Consider the following 18,153-nt stretch of genomic DNA (forward strand, 5'->3'; position numbering starts at 1 on the left):
TGGGGTTTTGGGTATTATTTCCTTTTTTTTTTAATTTTTATGCTATTTTCCTTTTTCTTTTTTTTTTTAATTCTACTTTAGATCTGCAAGCTTGTGCACTGTGGGTGCGTGACTATTTTAGTGTGAACCGTGTTTTTTGTCATAGTATTGAAATAATAAAAGCTTCAACATAGTTTGGATGTGGAAGGTGTAGCGCTAGTTCAGATTTGAGAAACAAAAATGAGAAATAAATATTCAGGAATTAATTTAAAATAAAAAGAGAACAAGAGAACAACTCTTAGAAAGAGCAGAAGCCTTTCACTGAGAGGAGCGAGCTGAGGAGGGGTGTGGAGGCTGTGTCTGTGTGTTCCTTGGGAATATTCCCTGTGGGGATCAGTGCTCTGTCCATTCCAGCTGTGAGGATCCATTCCAGCTGTGAGGGGCAGTGCTCTGGCCATTCCAGCTGTCTGTTCCTACAAGGAAAAGGGATATGCTGCCTGTTCCTACAGCCAAGGGGTGGAAGGGATGGGGGTCTCTGGCTGCCTGCGGAGCTCAGCACCTCTCTGGCACCTCAGGATTCCATCTCCAGTTGATGAGGATGGATGGGGAAGTGGGCAATGGATGGGCAATGGATGCGGCTGGGCTGGCGGCTCCCGGAGCCGCAGCAGCCTCAGGGTGAGCTGTCCCTGTCCCTGTGCGGAATGTGCGATCCCGGGCTGGGTGTGTACCGGGAATGGCCATCCGGGGATGGGTTTGTACCAGGAATGGCCATCCCGGGCAGCGCAGCTCCGCGGTGCTCGGGCTCCCTGCGGTGGCCGACTGCTTCCATCGCAGAGAGCCGGGAAGCCTTTCAGGAGATCGCAACAGGAAAATAGCCCGAGTCTGGCATAAAAATCGGGACGAGCCTCAGGCTGGACATCGGCAGGAATTGCTCCGTGGAAAGGTTAAACCATGGGCAGGGGCTGCCCGGGGGGGTTTGAGGTGCCCGTCCCTGGATGTGCCCGGGATGGCCCGGACGTGGCGCCAGAGCTCTGGGCTGGGGACAAGGTGGGGACGGCCACAGGGAGCGCTCGGTGCTGCCGGAGCCCCTTCCCAGCCGGGATAGCCCCGGGATTCAGCACGGACCTGCCGCTCTCCCGCCAAATTACCGGCTCATTTGCATAACCCCGCCCATTTAATTTAAATAGCGCGACCGTTCTTATTTGCATAACCCCCGCCTTTCATTTGCATCGCCACGCCCACCCGCGGGTGCCGCGTCAGGCGCGTTCCCCTGGCAACGGCGCCGCGGGTTCGAGCTGGGCCCCGGCGGCTCCCGCTGCCCCTCGGTGTCCCCTCGGTGTCCCCTCGGTGTCCTTTCAGTGTCCCCTCTCTGTCCCGTCTGTGTCCCCTCTCTGTCCCCCCGGTGTCCCCCGGCCATGCTGCGCGACAAGGACACCGAGGCGGATTTCCAGCGCTTCCTGCGCCGCGTGGACGATGTCAGTGAGTGGCCGGAGGGGCGCGGGGACAGCGCGGGGACAGCGGGGGACACCGAGGGGACAGCGGGGGACACCGAGGGGACAGCGCGGGGACAGCCGGGGAAGGGGAGCCAGGAGCGGGGCCGAGGACGGCGGAACATCGGTGGGAAAGCGGCAAATCCCCGCTGTGCCCCGGCCGGTTCGGTTTGTTCGGTGTTTGCCGGAGGCTCGGAGGGGCTCTCGCCTTTATTTGGGATGCTGAGAGCCGCTTCCTTCTGTGCATTTCGGTAATGGTGACAGAAACTGCAGGGGGCTCCCGAAAGTGACAGAAACTGCAGGTTTCTGTCCTGAAAGTGACGGCAAATCCACCCTGGGAAAGTTTCTGTTTATTCAAAGTGCCGCTTGTTTCTGTGGATTTCATTAATGTTTGCAGAAACTGCAGGTTTCTGTCCTTAAAGTGACGCGAAATCCACCCTGGGAAAGTTTCTGTTTATTCAAAGGGCCCAAGGCCACGCTGGAGCATCCCGGCCTATGGGAGGGGTCCCTTCCCATGGGACCGGGTGGGTTTTAGGGTCTTTTGCACCCCAAAGCACCCTGGGATTCAGTGGTTTTATGGTAAAAGCCATCCTGGTCAGCGCTGCCTTCAAAGCAGGCGCCACCTGAACTCCCGGTGCTTCCACGTTTGAAGTCCTATGTGTATATTTATTTTATCTGGGATTTTTCTGTGATTTTTTAGCCAATTTGCTGCAAGACCTGAAGTCCCCGGACTCAGCAGTGCAGGAAAAAGCCATTGCTGAGACAGAGAAAAGGCTCCGAGAGCAAGGGGCCAGCAGGGAGGAGGAAGAGGAGGAGGAGGAGGAGTGCAGGACCACGGTGAACAGAACACTCATCAACACTTCTGTAAGGGCTTTTCCCTCTGGAATTAAGGCTGGGCTCAGTCCGGGTTAAAGACACAGATGGGAACTTCCCAGGACTGCCAGAATTTATCAAATCCTTACCATTTTCTGTTTAAATGTCAAACTGGTGCTCCTGCTGTCAGGCTGGGGGTTTCAGACATTCCTGATGCTGCTGTGGCTTTGTGCAGCCCAGCCAAGTGCCCCTGTGCTGCTGGGGCTTTTCCCAAACCATTTGTGGCTTTTCCCAAACCGTTTGAGCTCTGTTTCTGTTCTTCCAGGGCACGCCGAGGGTGCAGGCAGCAGATGCAGGTAGGACACTGCTCCTGTCTAAAACCAAGCTCTAAAACCAGTTCTAGCAGGGATGGAGCTCATGCAAGAGCTGATTCCGCCCCTTTTCCTGGCGTCTGTAACCAAAATTCAGTCACACCCAGGAGCACACTCGAGGTCTCAGCAGCGTGGCTGTGTTTTCCACAGGTGGGAGCCTTGTTCTCTTCTGGCTCCTCATCTTTTTACACTTTTCACTGTGAATTTCAAAGCAAACCTGTTTGTTTGGCCCCGGGGAGGAGCAAGGCAGGTGTGCAGCTCCTCAGGGGTGGCATCATCCTTGTCTGTGACAGCCTGTCAGCCACTTCCACTTTAATTGCTGAAACGGCCCCTTGGTGCTGGCTTTTATTAAGAAATGACTCAGAAGTACCCTGGGAATTATTGGTTTTTTCCCTATTTTAATGAAGTTTGCTCTTCTTTTTCCCCTCTAAAATGCCACCAACTCTGCTCTTTGGAAGATGGCTTCCTGGCGGCTTTGGAGAAGGATGCCAAGGAACGAGCGCAGAGGAGGAGGAGGAATGAGCAGCTGGCAAACGGTGACTGCTGAGAGCAGCTCCAGAAATCCCTGCCAGGGGCTGGGGGAGGCACAGCTGGGCTCGTCTGAGCCCTGGGACGGGCTCAGGGCTCCTCGGAGCTGCTGCTCCTGGTGCTCTGCACGATCTCAGGTGGCGGAGCTGGTTTGGGATGCAGGGAGGGGAGGGGAACACTCGGTTCTCCCTCTGGAAGGGGAATGGTTGCAGGGAAATAATGGAAATAATGGAAATAATGGAAATAATGGAAATAATGGCTGGGCTGGAACCCTGGGGCTGTTCCAGCAGGAGAGCCTGGCTCTGCCTGCTCAGTCCCACTGGGGGATGAAATAAATTAAATATTGATGGACATTGTTGCTGTTCTCAATGCACTCTGCTGCTCTCAGCCCTGAAGGAGCAGGGCAACGAAGCCTTCAGGGCAGGAGACTTTGCTCTGGCCATCCAGAGGTACTCAGAGGGGCTGGAGAAGCTGAGGGACAAGCAGGAGCTCTACACAAACAGGGCCCAGGTCAGTGCCAGGGCAGGAGCCACTTCTGGCTGGGTTTTGTGTGGCTGTGCCAGGGTAAAAGCCCAAACCATTGTTCTGTTACACCCCTTGGGTGTGGTGAACCCCTGCTCCTGCACAGCAAGTGAGGGAAAATCCTTCCAATTCCCAGTTTGATTCAAATACTCTGCATTTTTTATTATCAATAAAAAAAAAAAATTATTTATATTATATATAATATAATAACACTATATAGTAATATTATACTATATACTACGTATTATATATAATATATAATATATAATATATAATATATAATATATAATATATAATATATAATATATAATATATTTATATTATATATTATATATTATATAATATGTATTCTATATTCTATACTCTATATTATATATTATAGATATATTAGATATTTTAGATATATTAGATATATTAGATATTAGATATATTTTAATATATTATATTATGTTAATAAGTAAAAATAATGATTTTCCAGGAATGACTTCTATAACTGCAGAGTGAAATATTTGCTTTGCAGTCTCTGTTTGCCTTGTGCACTCTGTATGTTTGTGTGTCATTTAGAATCCTATTCCATTGATTCTAAATTAGAACATCCAGGGAGATGGCAGACGAGTTAAGAATGGAAATTACCCTGCAAAATCAATGGCCAGGCCAATCAGCAGCCTCATTTTATTATTTTTAATTAGCCAGTGTTTGTGCAACAGCGAGCAGAAATTGCTTAAAGGATTCCAATTCTTCTGCCTGGACTTTTTTTCTGTTTATTTCAGGCCTACCTGAAGCTCCATGAGTATGAGAAAGCCATCAGTGACTGTGAGTGGGCATTAAAGGTAATTCCACAATTGCCAAGTAGAAAAGACCCCTAAAATCAGCATTATATACAGAAATCCATATTTTTGACTCAAATTAACTGGAAAATAATCACCTTTTGGAAACCCTGCTTTCCATCCTCACCTCAAGGCTGTGGTTTTTGGGTCTCTGTGGGCAATAATTCAGCATAAAAATATTAGCCACCACTAAGAAATGGTATAAACACCCTGATCTTTGCTTTGGGCAGCTCTACTAATAATCACAATTTTAATAATTAATAATTAATAATTAGTAATCAGAATGCTGGAAAACATACTGAAAGGCTGCAATGTTCTAAAGACATAACTCATAATAATTTCTGGTTTACCTCAGTGCAATAAGAACTGCCTGAAAGCCTATTTCCTCATGGGGAAGGCTCACCTGGCCCTGCAGCACTTCTCTGAGGTGAGCTGGGTGAATTCTGGGGCCCTGGGCCCACGTTTTGTTCTGCTTTGGGGAGTGAGAGGGACAGAGTTCCATGCCATGCCTCAGTTCCTGTTTTCCACTGGAACTCTGATTTTTTGCCCCTTGGGTTTTACTGGAAAATTCCCTTTGAATTTGCAACAGCAGGCAGATGTAGGGACTGAGAATATCTGGCTTTTTTGGGAGTTTTGCCATCTGTGTCCCCATAAATGTTACTTTTCCCATTTATTAAGGGCTGTGGCCCCAGAAACCTTTGGGATCTGACTGGGATATCATTGCTATCACCGATTCCTGTTTCCAGCTGCAACTCAGAGCCCTTTTTGTCCCCCTGCAGTCCAGGCAGTGCTATGAGAAGATGCTGCAGATTGATCCCCAGAAGGAAAACCTCTTTAAAGGTGAGAAATAGATCTTTTCACCTGTGTTTTCTGCTGAAGGGGGAGCAGAGCTTCCCTGCCGCACTTGGTTTCCCTGTCACCTCCTGCCACTGTGATATTTCATGAAAAACCCATTGGCCAGGATTTCTTCTCCTGGGAAGCTTCAGCTTCTCCCTGTTTTGCTCCTCTGGAATGTGATTTGGAGAATTGTTTACAAAACATGTGAATTGTTTTTAATTAATGGCCAATCCCAGTCCAGCTGTGTCAGACTCTCTGGTCAGCCATGGGTTTTTATTATTCATTCCTTTCGAGCTTTCTGATGTCTCCTTTCTTTTTCTTTAGTATAGTTTTAGTATACCATTATCATATAATGTTATATTATGTTATGTTATGTTATGTTATGTTAATGTTATGTTATATTAATTATATATAGACATATATTATTATGCCTATATATAATTAATATAACATAACATAATATAATAACATTATATTATATTACATTACATTACATTATATTACATCACATTACATTATATTACATTGTATTCTATCATATTAATTATATAATGTATAATTATATATTATATATAAGATATTTTATATAGAAAAATAGAATATAATATAATTATAATTATAATGTAAATAATTATAATATAATTAATATAATATAATATAATATAACATAACATAATATAATATAATATAATATAATATAATATAATATAATATAATTAATATAATTAATATATATAATTAATATATATAATAATTAATATAATATAATAATATATAAGCCTTCTGAGAACTTAAAGCCAATTCTCTTCTCTCCCCTCCTGCTGGGGACCCTCCCAACACCCCGACCCCCTCTCAGAGTGCGTGGCCGAGGCCAGGCTGGAGGAGCAGAGGCTGAGGGAGGAGCAGAGAGCGCAGAGGGAGCTCCAGGCCGGGAGCGTGGCTGCTCTGCCCATCCAGGAACTGCTGCAGAGGCTCCGCAGCCCTGGCCACGACCTCCCCTACTACACAGGGGCCGTGGTGCTGCTGGCAGGAGCCGTGAGCTCTTGTGAGTCTTCGCTGCAAAATGTTCATTTTGTAAATTGTTGTCGATTCTGGGAGGTGTAAGCCAGGCAGAGGAGGGCAGGGCAGCAGCTTTTAAAGGATATTAATGGATACAGCCCAGTAACTGATCCTGGATTTCAAACACAAAACTGGCAATGGAGGATATTTCAGTTTGGCCAGTGGGTGATGTACTGATGCTGTAGCTGAGCTGCTGAGAGTCCTTGGGGATTTGGGGTCTCATTTGTCTATAAGTATTTGTAATTCATAAATATTTGTAATATTTGTAATTCGCAATATTTGTTTATAAATATTTGTAATTCTGTGTTAAAGCCCATTGAGTTACAAAGCCAATTTTGTGTTTCAGCCTTCCTGAATAATATAATTAATATAATATAAATAATATAATTAATATAATATAATAACTCTAAATAATATAATTAATATAATATAATACAATATAGTGTAATATAATTAATATAATATAATTAATATAATATAATTAATAATTCTTTCACTTGAAGCCAACATCACCAGGCATGAACCAGAGCAATTTTCAGCTTCAGAACCACTCCTCCTTCCCTCCTCCCTGAATTCTCCCCCATTCCCAGGGATGTTTTTCCCCAGAGCTGCTGCTGCTGCTGTAGTGACCTTTTCTTTTAGCACTGCTCAGGAAGAGCAGGAGCCTGCCTGGCTGTGCCCCAGCTGAGTTTGTCTGTGCTCTTGCAGGCACTGGGCAGACGCTCTTCAGGACAAACAATGGCTTCAGTATCCTGAGCAACGAGGCTGTCAGAGGGTGAGAGCTCTCCGAGGGCCTCTCCAGCCTGGGGAAATGCAATATTGTTTTCAAGAAACAGAACCAGCCCTTGAAATGCAGCTGGACCGATCAGAGGAGGATGAAATGCCAGATTTGAGTGTGTGAATGGAGGCACTTGTACCTGCCTGTGGCACAGACAGTGCTCCCTCAGATGCAGGAGGAGAATCCCTGGGTTGCTGGTGGTGTCTGCTCTGGCTGGGCAGTTATCCTATCCCTGGTGCTGAGAGCAGCTGTGCAGGAAAATCTGAGTGGGAAAGAACATGTGAAGGCTCAGGGGGCACCCCCTGGGGCTGGGCTTGGGCACCAGGGAATATTTGGGTGCTCCTGGCACTTTTTAGGTTCCATATTTTGGGGTTTTTTAGTTTATCCATATTTTGGGTGGGGGCTGCAGACAGACCTGAGGGGTGAACCATGTACAAATCCCCATTCCCTGGATATTTCCCGTGGTTTGAGCCACCCTTTGCTCTGTCCACAAGCTGACTTTTCCCATCCAGGGCCTTCTGTGCAGAGAGCAAAAGCCCTGCTGAGGTGGAGCTCTGTGTTTCCCTTCTGCTCCTGTGGCAAGCTGCCTGTGCTGGCAATGGTAAAGGCCTGGAATCCCCCTCATCCCTGTTAATTAATGTGGGATTCATTTGGCATTTCTGGGCTGGGGCTGGGGCTGGGCATGGCCACCCCTCTCCCAGAGCACCTGCATCCCTCCAGGCGTGGTTGGAACCCAAATTTTGCAGGTCAGAGGAGGTGTTGGGTGCAGGATGGAATTTCCACTCTCTGAACATTTCCAATCCATCCAAGGGGTGGGCAGTAAATTCCCTGGGATTTTTGCTGCTCCTAAGATAACACCCCTTGCAGAGTTTTCTCTGTTTTAAGCAGTTACACCTGCAAAAAGCAGAGTTTTACAGAAGAGAAGGCTGAATTTATTTAGAATTATCAATCCACAGCGGTTGGGCAGGTACCTGCCTCTGTTTTTAGGGAATACCCACGTGGGTGAGAGATGGGCTGGGGTGGGCGGTAAAGTGGAAATGCAGAACATTGTGTTGGCTTGTGGGGTTCAGCTGATGCCAAATAAAATATTCATGCTGAAAAAAAATAAAATAAACGAAACGAGGAGGCCGATGAGGGACATTGCAGAGATTTTCTGTCCCTTTCCAGAGGAAAACCAGCGTGTGCTGCTGGCCCAGGCCGAGGTGGGTGCCCAGCTGCCGGAGCTGCTGTCCTGTGGCACAGCCCAGATCCAGAGGGAGGCCCTGGCACTGATCTCCCTCTACTCTGAGCACGAGGGGGGCCGGAGGCTGCTGGGCAGGCAGGACCTGAGCAGGTGAGAGCAGCAGGGAAAGCTCCAGGCAGGGCTCAGGGCTGGCCCAGCTCAGGGGAACAAAGGGGACTCGGGGTGCCCTCGTCGCTCTGCACAGCTCCTCAAAGGCTGGGCTCGGTCTGCAGGGCCTGACAGAGCCAGAGCACACAGCCTCGAGCTGCACCAGGGGAAATACAGGCTGGGTGTTGGGAAAAAGTTCTTTACAGAAAGGGAGATAAAGTTCTGGAATGTTCTGCCCAGGGAGGTGGTGCAGTCACCATCCCTGATGTGTTTAACAAAGCCTGGATGTGGCACTGGGGGCCAGGGTTTAGTTGAGGTGCTGGGGCTGGGTTGGATTTGATGAACTTTGAGGTCTCTTCCAACCTGGTCATTCTGTGAATTCTCTGAATTCTGTGACTTCTGTGAATTTGGGGGAATTTTAGGAATGCCCAGGGAATGGGAATGGTACAGTCACCATCCCTGATGTGTTTAACAAAGCCTGGATGTGGCACTGGGGGCCAGGGTTTAGTTGATGTTTTGGGCCTCATTGGACTCTATGATCTTCAAGGTCTCTCCCAACCTGGTCATTCTGTGAATTCTCTGAATTCTGTGACTTCTGTGAATTTGGGGGAATTTTGGGAATTTCCAGGGATCAGGGAGGTAGTGGAGTCCCCATCCCCAGGGGTGTTTAACAAAGCCTGGATGTGGCATGGGTGCCAGGGTTTAGGTGAGGTTTTGTTGGGGCTGGGTTGGATTTGATGATCTTTGAGGTCTCTCCCAACCTGGTCATTCTGTGAATTCTGGTCATTCTGGGAATTCTGTGTATTCCTGAGGGGACCCAGTGGCACTGAGGCTTCTGCCCCTTGGGGACAGGCCTGGCCTGGCAGAAGTGGGAGTTGGATGTTCTGATGTCCGAAATAAAGGATTTTAAATGAGTTCCTGTAATTTGGAGTCCCCTCCTCCAAACCCCTGTAGCACTCAGGCAGAGCTCGCCCTGGTGCCTCTAAAATCTCCTGGATTGCAGCCGAGCCTCTCCTCATTTAAAAATTGGGATTCTGGGGTTATTTACTGTTGCCATGGCTCACTGAGTGGGGAGGAAACCCCATTGCCTTTGTCCCTTGTCCTGCTGCTTCCTCCCCCTGAGAAATGTCCATTTACTGCTTTGGAGCAATAATGGGTGCTCATTGTCCATTTTCCTGGGGAGGAAAGGTGAAAGGAATGAGCCACATCTCAGAGGGTGCTTAAAAAGGCAGATTTAACTGTGGCTTCAAATACCAACAACCTAAAAAAATCCAATTTTGATCTTTAATGATTAAACCAAGGCTGACGCCAATTTTTGGTTGTTTTTTTTTTCTACATTATTTTAACACCAGATGGCTGCAGATTTTGATGGCATTTGTCAAGTGCACTGATGCAAGGGCTGATAGTGCCATGAACATCCTGTCTGACTTAAGTGGGGAGGAAAGGTAATTTATTTAAATTCCTCATTCATTTCTCTGAAGCTGTGTGAAATGAGCCAGGGACAGGCTGTTGGCCACCTCTGCTGCGAGCTTACTGAGAGGTTTCCATTGCTCTTCTCTTGCTTTTAGCTGTGTTTTTTGACTAAAACTTTGGTTCTTTATCCCCCAACAGGTTCCAAGCCCAGTGTCGGGCCACGCTCTCCACGGCTGTTTCACCTTTATTCACCCAGCTGCTGGTAGGGAGGATCTGATTTTGTATTTCCAGGTTGTTCTTGTGTGTGCTGGGCAAAGGGATTTTTTCCAAAAAATATGACTGTGACACCTTGGGCAGCTGGGGCTCACCAGAGAGCGCCTGGAGTGCCAGAGGGTGGCACACACACCCAGAGGTGCTGTTTGCTGGTGGTTTGGGCTGATTCTGCTTTGAAAATAAAGTGAAAATGAGGGAAATCCCCAAATTTTGGGCAGCTGGGGTTGATCAGAGAGCTCCTGGAGTGCCATTCCCCATGACCAGAGGGGTGACACACACACACAGTGTTGTTTGGGGCTGATCCTGCCTTGAAGACAAAGTGAAAATGAGGGAAATCTGCAAACTTTGGGCAGTTGGGGTTCACCAGAGAGCTCCTGGAGTGCCAGAGGGTGGCACACACACCCAGATGTGCTGTTTGCTGGTGGTTTGGGCTGATTCTGCCTTAAAGATGAAGTGAAAATGCAGGAAATCTTCAAGCTTTGGGCACCTAGAGTTTATCAGAGAGCTCCTGGAGTGCCAGAGGGTGGCACACACACCCAGATGTGCTGTTTGGGGCTGATCCTGCCTTGAAGATAAACTGAAAATGAGGGAAATCTGCAAGCTTTGGGCAGCTGGGGTTCACCAGAGAGCGCCTGGAGTGCCACTGCCCATGACCAGAGGGGTGGCACACCCAGAGGTGCTGTTTGCTGGATTATTGATTGATCAGTTGTTGTTGATTTTGCCTTGCCTTGCTGTGATTCCTGAATTGCTGTGTCTGCAGGTGTGTGCCAGGCAGGTGTGTGCCAGGCAGGTGTGTGCCAGGCAGGTGTGTGTGCCAGGCAGGTGTGTGTGCCGGGCAGGTGTGTGTGCCAGGCAGGTGTGTGTGCCAGGCAGGTGTGTGTGCCAGGCAGGTGTGTGTGCCAGGCAGGTGTGTGTGCCAGGCAGGTGCCCTGGGCAGCCCTGGAGTGCCAGGGGGTGGCACACACACACACACACACACACACACACACACACACACACACACACACACACACACGTGTCCTGTTTGCTGGTTTGTGCTGACTTTCCCTTGCCTTGCTGTGTTTCCAGGTGTGTGCCAGGCAGGCGTGTGCCAGGCAGGTGCCCTGGGCAGCCCTGGCCCGTGCCCTGGCCGTGCTGGGCAGGCTCTGTGCAGATGTTGGGCTGAGGGCACAGCTGGCTCAGAGCAGGGAGTGCTGGCAGGCCTGCCTGGAGCTGCTGCTGGTAAAGGGAATCCCCAGCCCTCCCCCTGTCTGTCTGTCTGTCTGTCTGTCTGTCTGCGCCCCTCCCAGCCCTGAGCCCTTCCCTCTGAATGGGGTTTTGGGGGAGGTCTCAGAGCTGCCCCCCTCAGCCCATCCTGCCGGCAGCTTTTTCTACAGCCTCAGGTCAAATAAAGGATTTCCTTGTGGGTCTGTCCTCTTCAGCACAGAAAGTTTCAAATTCTTCTGCACAGAAAGTTTCAAATTCTTGTTTTAAATTCTTCAGCACTGAAAGTTTCAAATTCTTCTGCACAGAAAGTTTCAAATTCTTGTTTGAAATTCTTCAGCACCAAGAGTTTAAAATTCTAGTTTCAAATTCTTCTGCACAGAAAGTTTCTAATTCTTGTTTAAAATTCTTCAGCACATAAAGTTTGAAATTCTTGCTCGAAATTCTTCAGCACATAAAATTTAAAATTATTGTTTAAAATTCTTCAGCACACGAAGTTTAAAATTCTAGTTTCAAAATCTTCTGCACAGAAAGTTTCTAATTCTTGTTTAAAATTCTTCAGCACATAAAGTTTAAAATTCTACTTTAAAATTCTTCAGCACATGAAGTTTAAAATTATAGTTTAAAATTCTTCAGCACAGAAAGTTTAAAATTCTACTTTAAAGTTCTTCAGCATAGAAAGTTTGAAATTCTAGTTTTAAATTCTTCAGCACAGACAGTTTAAAATTCCAGGATTGTAGCACCTTCCAGAGGAGGCTGTGCTGTGAGCACAGTCCCCAAACCCCGAAGGTTCATGGGGTGGGAAGGATCTTTGTGACGCCCCAAACATCCCAGCTTTGGGGTGCAGCTTTGGAGTGCAGCTTTGGGGTGCAGCTTTGGGGTGCAGCTTTGGGGTGCAGCTTTGGGGTGCAGCTTTGGGTCCCACACAGGGGTTGGTGTCATGGGGTGGCCTCAACTCTGCTCCTCCCAGAACTTTTCCTGCCCTGGAGCTGCCCCAGGAAGGGCCTGTCCTGCCCTGGGTGCTGATTCTTCTGCTCTGTGCCAGGATGGGAGCCCCAATGCCAGCCCTGGGTACCAGGACTGTGTGTTTGCAGTCCTGGGGCTGATGATGAACCTGCTGCTTGAATCCAACGGCACCATCCAGGTAAGCAACGTCTGGGAATTTAAAAACCAAAAATAAAAATTACAGTGTTGCAGGTTGTTTTTAAGGGTGGGTGATAATTTAAGTAGGCTGGGAAGTGAAAAAAGCTTCAGGACTTTCTCCTCTGCCACCACCTCCAATATATAAAGAGCCATGAGGAAAAACCAGTGTCGAGTGCACAAATTATCTTTCTGTGGTGGTGTCAATGTTTTGTTTGGAATCCCTCTCCAGCTGTGCCGTGTTCTGAGGTCCTGGTTCCACATTCCCAATTTTCCAAAGCTCAGGATCCCATCAGGAGTTCCCAGGTTGCTGCAGAGCTGCTGACTCCTGCTGTCCCCTGAGCTCCAGGGGATTCCTTTGGCCTTGGACCCATTTCTGCTCCAGCCCTCCCAGCTCAGTTTTCCCTATTTCCCTGAGTTTCCCCTATCTTTTTCCTGAATATTCCCTGTGTTTTCTTCCCTATGTTTTCTTTCCTGACTTTCCCCTGAGTATTTCGTGTTTTCTTCCCTGTGTTGTTTTCCCTGTGTTTTCCCTGAGTTTCCCCTGTGTTTTCCCTGTGTATTTTTCCCTGAGTATTCCCTGTGTTATTTCCCCTGACTTTCCCCTTTCTCCTGACTTTTCCCTGACTTTTCCCTGTATTGTTTCCCCTGAGTTTTCCCCATTTCCCCACTGAGTTTCCCCTGTGTTTCCCCTGAGTTTTCCCCATTTTCCCCCTGATTTTCCCCTGAGTTTTCCCCATTTTCCCCCTGATTTTCCCCTGTGTTTTCCAGGACTTTGCTGTGCCCATCAGTGGCAGGTGCCTGGCTCTGCTCAGCCACCAGGACGGAAGGATTGTCACAGTAAGTCACCCACCAAAGCTGGGTTTGGCTCTCCTGAGCTCTTCAGAGCCAAGTTCTGCCCTGTGCAGGAGGCTTTGAAGCCTAAAACATTCCTAATAGCAATAAAGAAATAACAAACCACTTTTATAATCATTTTTATATGGTTTGATGCAAGAAGTTTTCAAGGTTCCCTTGAAATCTGCTTCATAGAAGCTCTTAAAAACCATTTCAGTGTGAAGCCCTTTAAAAATCAGCGGAGAAGCAAAGCAGCCAGAGCAGTTTGGGTGTTGAGCTGTTTCCCTTTGCAGTTCTTGTGTGGGATTTACAGCTGGAATGGGGTGGGACTCCGGGAGAGCAGCTCCTGCAGGCAGGGGCAGATGGGGGCTCTGAGTCCCTTCTGAGCTCCCAGGAGCTGCTCTGAGCTGTTCCACCTCTCTCAGTGCCTCTGCTCTCTGCCAGGAGTTTGTGGTTTTATTGTTTAATGAATGAACGCCCAGGGTCCCACTTTGGGTTCCTCTCTCCCTGTGCTGAAGATCTGCTGTGCTCAGTTTCCAAAAAAGCCACATCCTGAAGATGTTCTTTGTTAGATTCTGCAATTCTGGGATTTCCTTAATTCCTGTGAATTTCTCCTTCCAGCAATTGAATTACTTCAGTTTTACCACGCAAGAACAAACCAATTAAGCTGCCTGGACTAATAAAAGTTTTGTTTTGCCTCTCTCTCTTTCCCCCTGGCTTAGAGAGCCACTGGAGTGCTGAGCCGTGTCCTGCCTGCGTCCCCCTCAGCCGTGCAGGAGGTGGTGGGAGCAGGAGTGGTGAAGAAAATGCTCAAATTCTTGAAAGTAAATCCAACTTCCTTTATTGCTGCCTGCAGTGTCCCCTGAGCAAATCTACCTCCCCCTGGCTTTATCCTCCTGTCCCTGGAGGCTGTGTCTGCATCCTTGTCCATTGTAACACTGCTCCCGGGGTTCATTTTAAATTGTTTTAAATTCTTAATTCTAATTCTTCTTTAATGTTTTTGTTTAATTTTTTATTTTAATTTTTTCTTTAATTGTTCTTAAAATTTTTTTAGTTCTTAATTCTAATTATTCTTTAATTTTTTCTTTAATTTTTTCATTTATTTTTTCCTTTCTTCTTAAATTTTTAAAAAAATTCTTAATTCTAATTCTTAATTTTTTCTTTAATTTTTTTCTTTTAACTTTTTCTTTAATTCTTTCTTCTTACATTTTTTTAATCCTTAATTCTAATTCTTCTTTAATTTTTTTCTTTAATTTTTTTCATTCCTTTTTTTTCCTCTAATTCTTTCTTCTTAATTTTTTTTTTAATTCTTAATTCTAATTATTCTTTAATTTTATTTCTTTAATTTTGATGTATCTCTGTTCCCAGCAGGTGTTTATGCAGAGCAAGTTAGTCTAGAAAAAAAATCTGTGGCACGGGGCTCTTTGTCAAGGGGAGCTGATTTGAAAAGGATTGGCCTGCAGAGACCCAGGGAATGCTGTGTGTTCATTACTGGCAGGAATTAAATGAGATTTCTGTGATTCTCAGCTCATGTTCACCCTGAGATAAATGCCCTGTGAAGGTTTTTATTTAGCTGAGTGTGCCCCTGGGTTTGCTCACTTTGCTCACTGGGATTTTTGCTCCCTGGGATTTTTGCTCCCTGGGTTTTTTGCTCACTGGGTTTTTTTGCTCCCTGGGATTTTTGCTCCCTGTGTTTTTTACTCACTGGGTTTTTTACTCCCTGTGTTTGCCCCCTCAGGCTGGGGGACAGGTCACTTCCAGCTATGCCATAAAGACCCTTTCCATCTGCACCAAGAGCAGCAAGAGAGCTCAGGAAGAGCTGCTGAAGGGGGATAAAAGTAAGTGAAACTGGTCATTTCCTATTAATATAAGCCCTGATTTCCAGGGCTGGGGGCTGTTTCTCCCTCTCGTCCTGGATTTATCCAGCCCGTGTTCAGTGACCTCTGAGTGTTCAGGATTCTGGCCTGAGATGTTGCTGCTGCTCTCAGGTGTCAGAAGCCAAAACTCTGCCATCCTTAGGGGCAGCTCCCAGCTGAGCTTTGGTAGCTCTGGATGCACAGGAAGCTTTCTTTATGTTCATTTTTCCAGCTGTTCTCTCCACAACAGCATCTCAGCTTTTTTAATGTTCCTTTTTCCAGCTGTTCCCTCCACAACAACGTCTCAGCTTTTTTTATGTTCCTTTTTCCAGCTGTTCTCTCCAAGCAGCATCTCTGCTTTAAGGCAGTTAATAATAAAGCACTGGAATGTTCTTCCCAGGGAGGTGCTGGAATCACCATCTCTGGATGTGTTTAAAACAGACTGGACATGGCACTGGGTGCTGTGGTCTGGTTGAGGTGTGAGGGCACAGGTTGGGCTCGATGATCTTAGAGGTCTCTTCCAACCTCATCATTCTGTGATTCTGTGATTCTGGGATTCTGGGATTCTGGGATTCTGGGATTCCGGGATTCTGTGATGTGGCACCTTCAGCTCTCTGTGAGAGAGATCTCTGGCCAAGAGGAGCTGAGGCAGCTCCTGGCTGCTGAAACCACCATGAAATCCCCTTTTTCCCCAGCTTTTCCAGGCAAACAGCGCCAGAGTCATAGCTGGAGCAGCCCTGGCTGTGTCTGACAGAGATTTCCCCTCCTGCAGGGTTCCAGGTGCTGATGGAGCAGCCCTGGCTGTGTCTAACCAAGATTCCCCTCCTGCACAGTTCCAGGTGCAGCCCTGGCTGTGTCTGACAGAGTTTTCCTCCTGCAGGGTTCCAGGTGCAGCCCTGGCTGTGTCTGACAGAGTTTTCCTCCTGCACGGTTCCAGGTGCAGCCCTGGCTGTATCTGAACAGAGTTTCCCTCCTGCAGGGTCTCAGGTGCAGCCCTGGCTGTGTCTGACCAAGATTCCCCTCCTGCAGGGTTCCAGGTGCAGCCCTGTCTGTGTCTGACAGAGATTTCCCTCCTGCAGGGTTCCAGGTGCAGCCCTGGCTGTGTCTGACAGAGATTTCCCCTCCTGCAGGGTCTCAGGTGCAGCCCTGGCTGTGTCTGACCGAGATTCCCCTCCTGCACAGTTCCATGTACAGCCCTGGCTGTGTCTGACAGAGTTTTCCCCTCCTGCAGGGTCTCAGGTGCAGCCCTGGCTGTGTCTGACCGAGATTTCTCTCCTGCAGGGCTCCGGGTGCTGCTGGGGCTGTATCTGAACAGAGTTTCCCTCCTGCAGGGTTCCGGGTGCAGCCCTGGCTGTGTCTGACAGAGTTTTCCCCTCCTGCACAGTTCCAGGTGCAGCCCTGGCTGTATCTGAACAGAGTTTCCCTCCTGCAGGGTCTCAGGTGCAGCCCTGGCTGTATCTGAACAGAGTTTCCCTCCTGCACAGTTCCAGGTGCAGCCCTGGCTGTGTCTGACAGAGTTTCTCTCCTGCAGGGTCTCAGGTGCAGCCCTGGCTGTGTCTGACCGAGATTTCCCTCCTGCAGGGTCTCAGGTGCAGCCCTGGCTGTATCTGAACAGAGTTTCCCCTCCTGCAGGGTCTCAGGTGCAGCCCTGGCTGTGTCTGACAGAGTTTTCCCCTCCTGCAGGGTCTCAGGTGCAGCCCTGGCTGTGTCTGACCGAGATTTCTCTCCTGCAGGGCTCCGGGTGCTGCTGGCGCTGCTGCGCTCCGGGGATGAGCTGACCGTGGCCAATGCAGCTTTCTGCCTCAGCCAGTGCCTGCTGCTGCCCGGGGCTGCCTCGGCCCTGCTGGGCTCTGGGGTGGTGCAGCTGCTGCTCAGGCACGCTGGGGGTGATGCTGCCAGGACCTCAGTGCAGCAGAACTCGGCCATTGCCCTGGGCAGGCTCTGTGTGGCTGAGCCAAGGTAAGCTCCAGAACCCCCTTTCTTAATTTCCCATTTCTGTTATTTCCCTTTTCGGTTATTTTGTTGTTATTATTATTCTGTTATTTCTGTTATATTTTTTTATTTCCCTATTCTGTTATCCCTGAGAAAGCAACCAGGGGAAGATCTGGAGTTGTTGGGTTAATTTAGATAAACACTCCATGAATTCCATTTCTTTCCTCCAGCCAGAACTCCCCCTTGTGATCTGTCCCCAAATCCCTTTAGGGCTCCTGGGGTGCCAGTTCTGTCCCCACATCTCTCAAGGAGTTCATTGACCTGTGCTGGAAGAAATGCTGCTCATTTGGGATATTCAGACCTGTTAGGAGTCTGTAGACCCCAAATGAGCAGTAGAGAAAGCATCAGCCCTGAGATTTGTCTGAAACAGCAGAGATAGAAGGGAAACTCTTTCTTTTCTTAGTTTTCTTAATCTGAAATTAACCTATTTGAAGAATGTCACTTTTGTGCCTTTCTGAGGGCAATGATAACTAGAAACTCTATTAAGAGTATCTGCATTAACTCTGTGTTGTTATTATTATTATTATTAATAATAATAATACCAGTTTTATATTGAATAAATTATATTTTATATAAATACATAAATTATATTTTATATAATATATAGAATATTGAATATTTTATATTCAACATTTTATATTGAATATATTGAACTCTTTATAGAATGAAGCACCCCTGAAAGCTTGGGCAGAGCAGTGAGAGCTTAAAACTTTAATTTTTAGTCACCAGCTGTCCCCCTGTTGTCTCTGCAGGCACATCCATCAGCTGAGGAAGCTCAATGGCCTGGCCATCCTGAACTCCTCCATGAAATACGTGCAGAGCAGCTGAGCTCCTCAGAGCCCCTCCCCAGTGCCCTTCATCTCGCTGCTCCTGAGTTTTCGTTGCTTTAATAAAATTAATTCAAAGCA

The 18,153-nt window shown here is 47.6% G+C and overlaps 1 protein-coding gene across 6 annotated transcripts; it reads left to right on the top strand.

The window, feature by feature from the left end:
- Positions 1-1,244: 1,244 nt before the first annotated feature.
- On the top strand, positions 1,245-18,153 carry TTC12 (tetratricopeptide repeat domain 12). 6 transcript variants are annotated; one of them, XM_036397345.2, is made up of 21 exons: positions 1,246-1,458; positions 2,170-2,333; positions 2,608-2,638; positions 3,112-3,189; positions 3,570-3,691; positions 4,474-4,533; positions 4,886-4,957; positions 5,310-5,370; positions 6,224-6,412; positions 7,135-7,201; positions 7,717-7,805; positions 8,372-8,537; positions 9,887-9,979; positions 10,146-10,209; positions 11,289-11,441; positions 12,394-12,567; positions 13,335-13,403; positions 14,120-14,221; positions 15,136-15,235; positions 16,987-17,212; positions 17,998-18,153. In XM_036397345.2, the coding sequence occupies exons 1-21, from the start codon at positions 1,395-1,397 to the stop codon at positions 18,071-18,073; spliced, it is 2,220 nt and encodes a 739-aa protein (XP_036253238.1). In that variant the 5' UTR covers positions 1,246-1,394; the 3' UTR covers positions 18,074-18,153. The 6 variants fall into 6 exon arrangements, with proteins under 6 accessions (XP_054373054.1, XP_036253238.1, XP_036253239.1 ...); XM_036397346.2 differs by having other exon boundaries at positions 12,469-12,567; XM_036397347.2 differs by lacking the exon at positions 11,289-11,441 and having other exon boundaries at positions 1,247-1,458.

The sequence above is a fragment of the Molothrus ater genome, chromosome 22 (genome assembly GCF_012460135.2).
Source record: "Molothrus ater isolate BHLD 08-10-18 breed brown headed cowbird chromosome 22, BPBGC_Mater_1.1, whole genome shotgun sequence".
NCBI classification, from domain to species: Eukaryota; Metazoa; Chordata; class Aves; order Passeriformes; family Icteridae; genus Molothrus; species Molothrus ater.

Coding starts and splice junctions, on each gene's coding strand:
- TTC12 (XM_036397345.2), top strand. CDS start 1,395: ATGCTGCGCGACAAGGACACCGAGGCGGATTTCCAGCGCTTCCTGCGC. Junction 4,958..5,309: donor CCCTGCAGCACTTCTCTGAG/GTGAGCTGGGTG, acceptor GTCCCCCTGCAG/TCCAGGCAGTGCTATGAGAA. Junction 10,210..11,288: donor CTTTATTCACCCAGCTGCTG/GTAGGGAGGATC, acceptor CTGTGTTTCCAG/GTGTGTGCCAGGCAGGCGTG.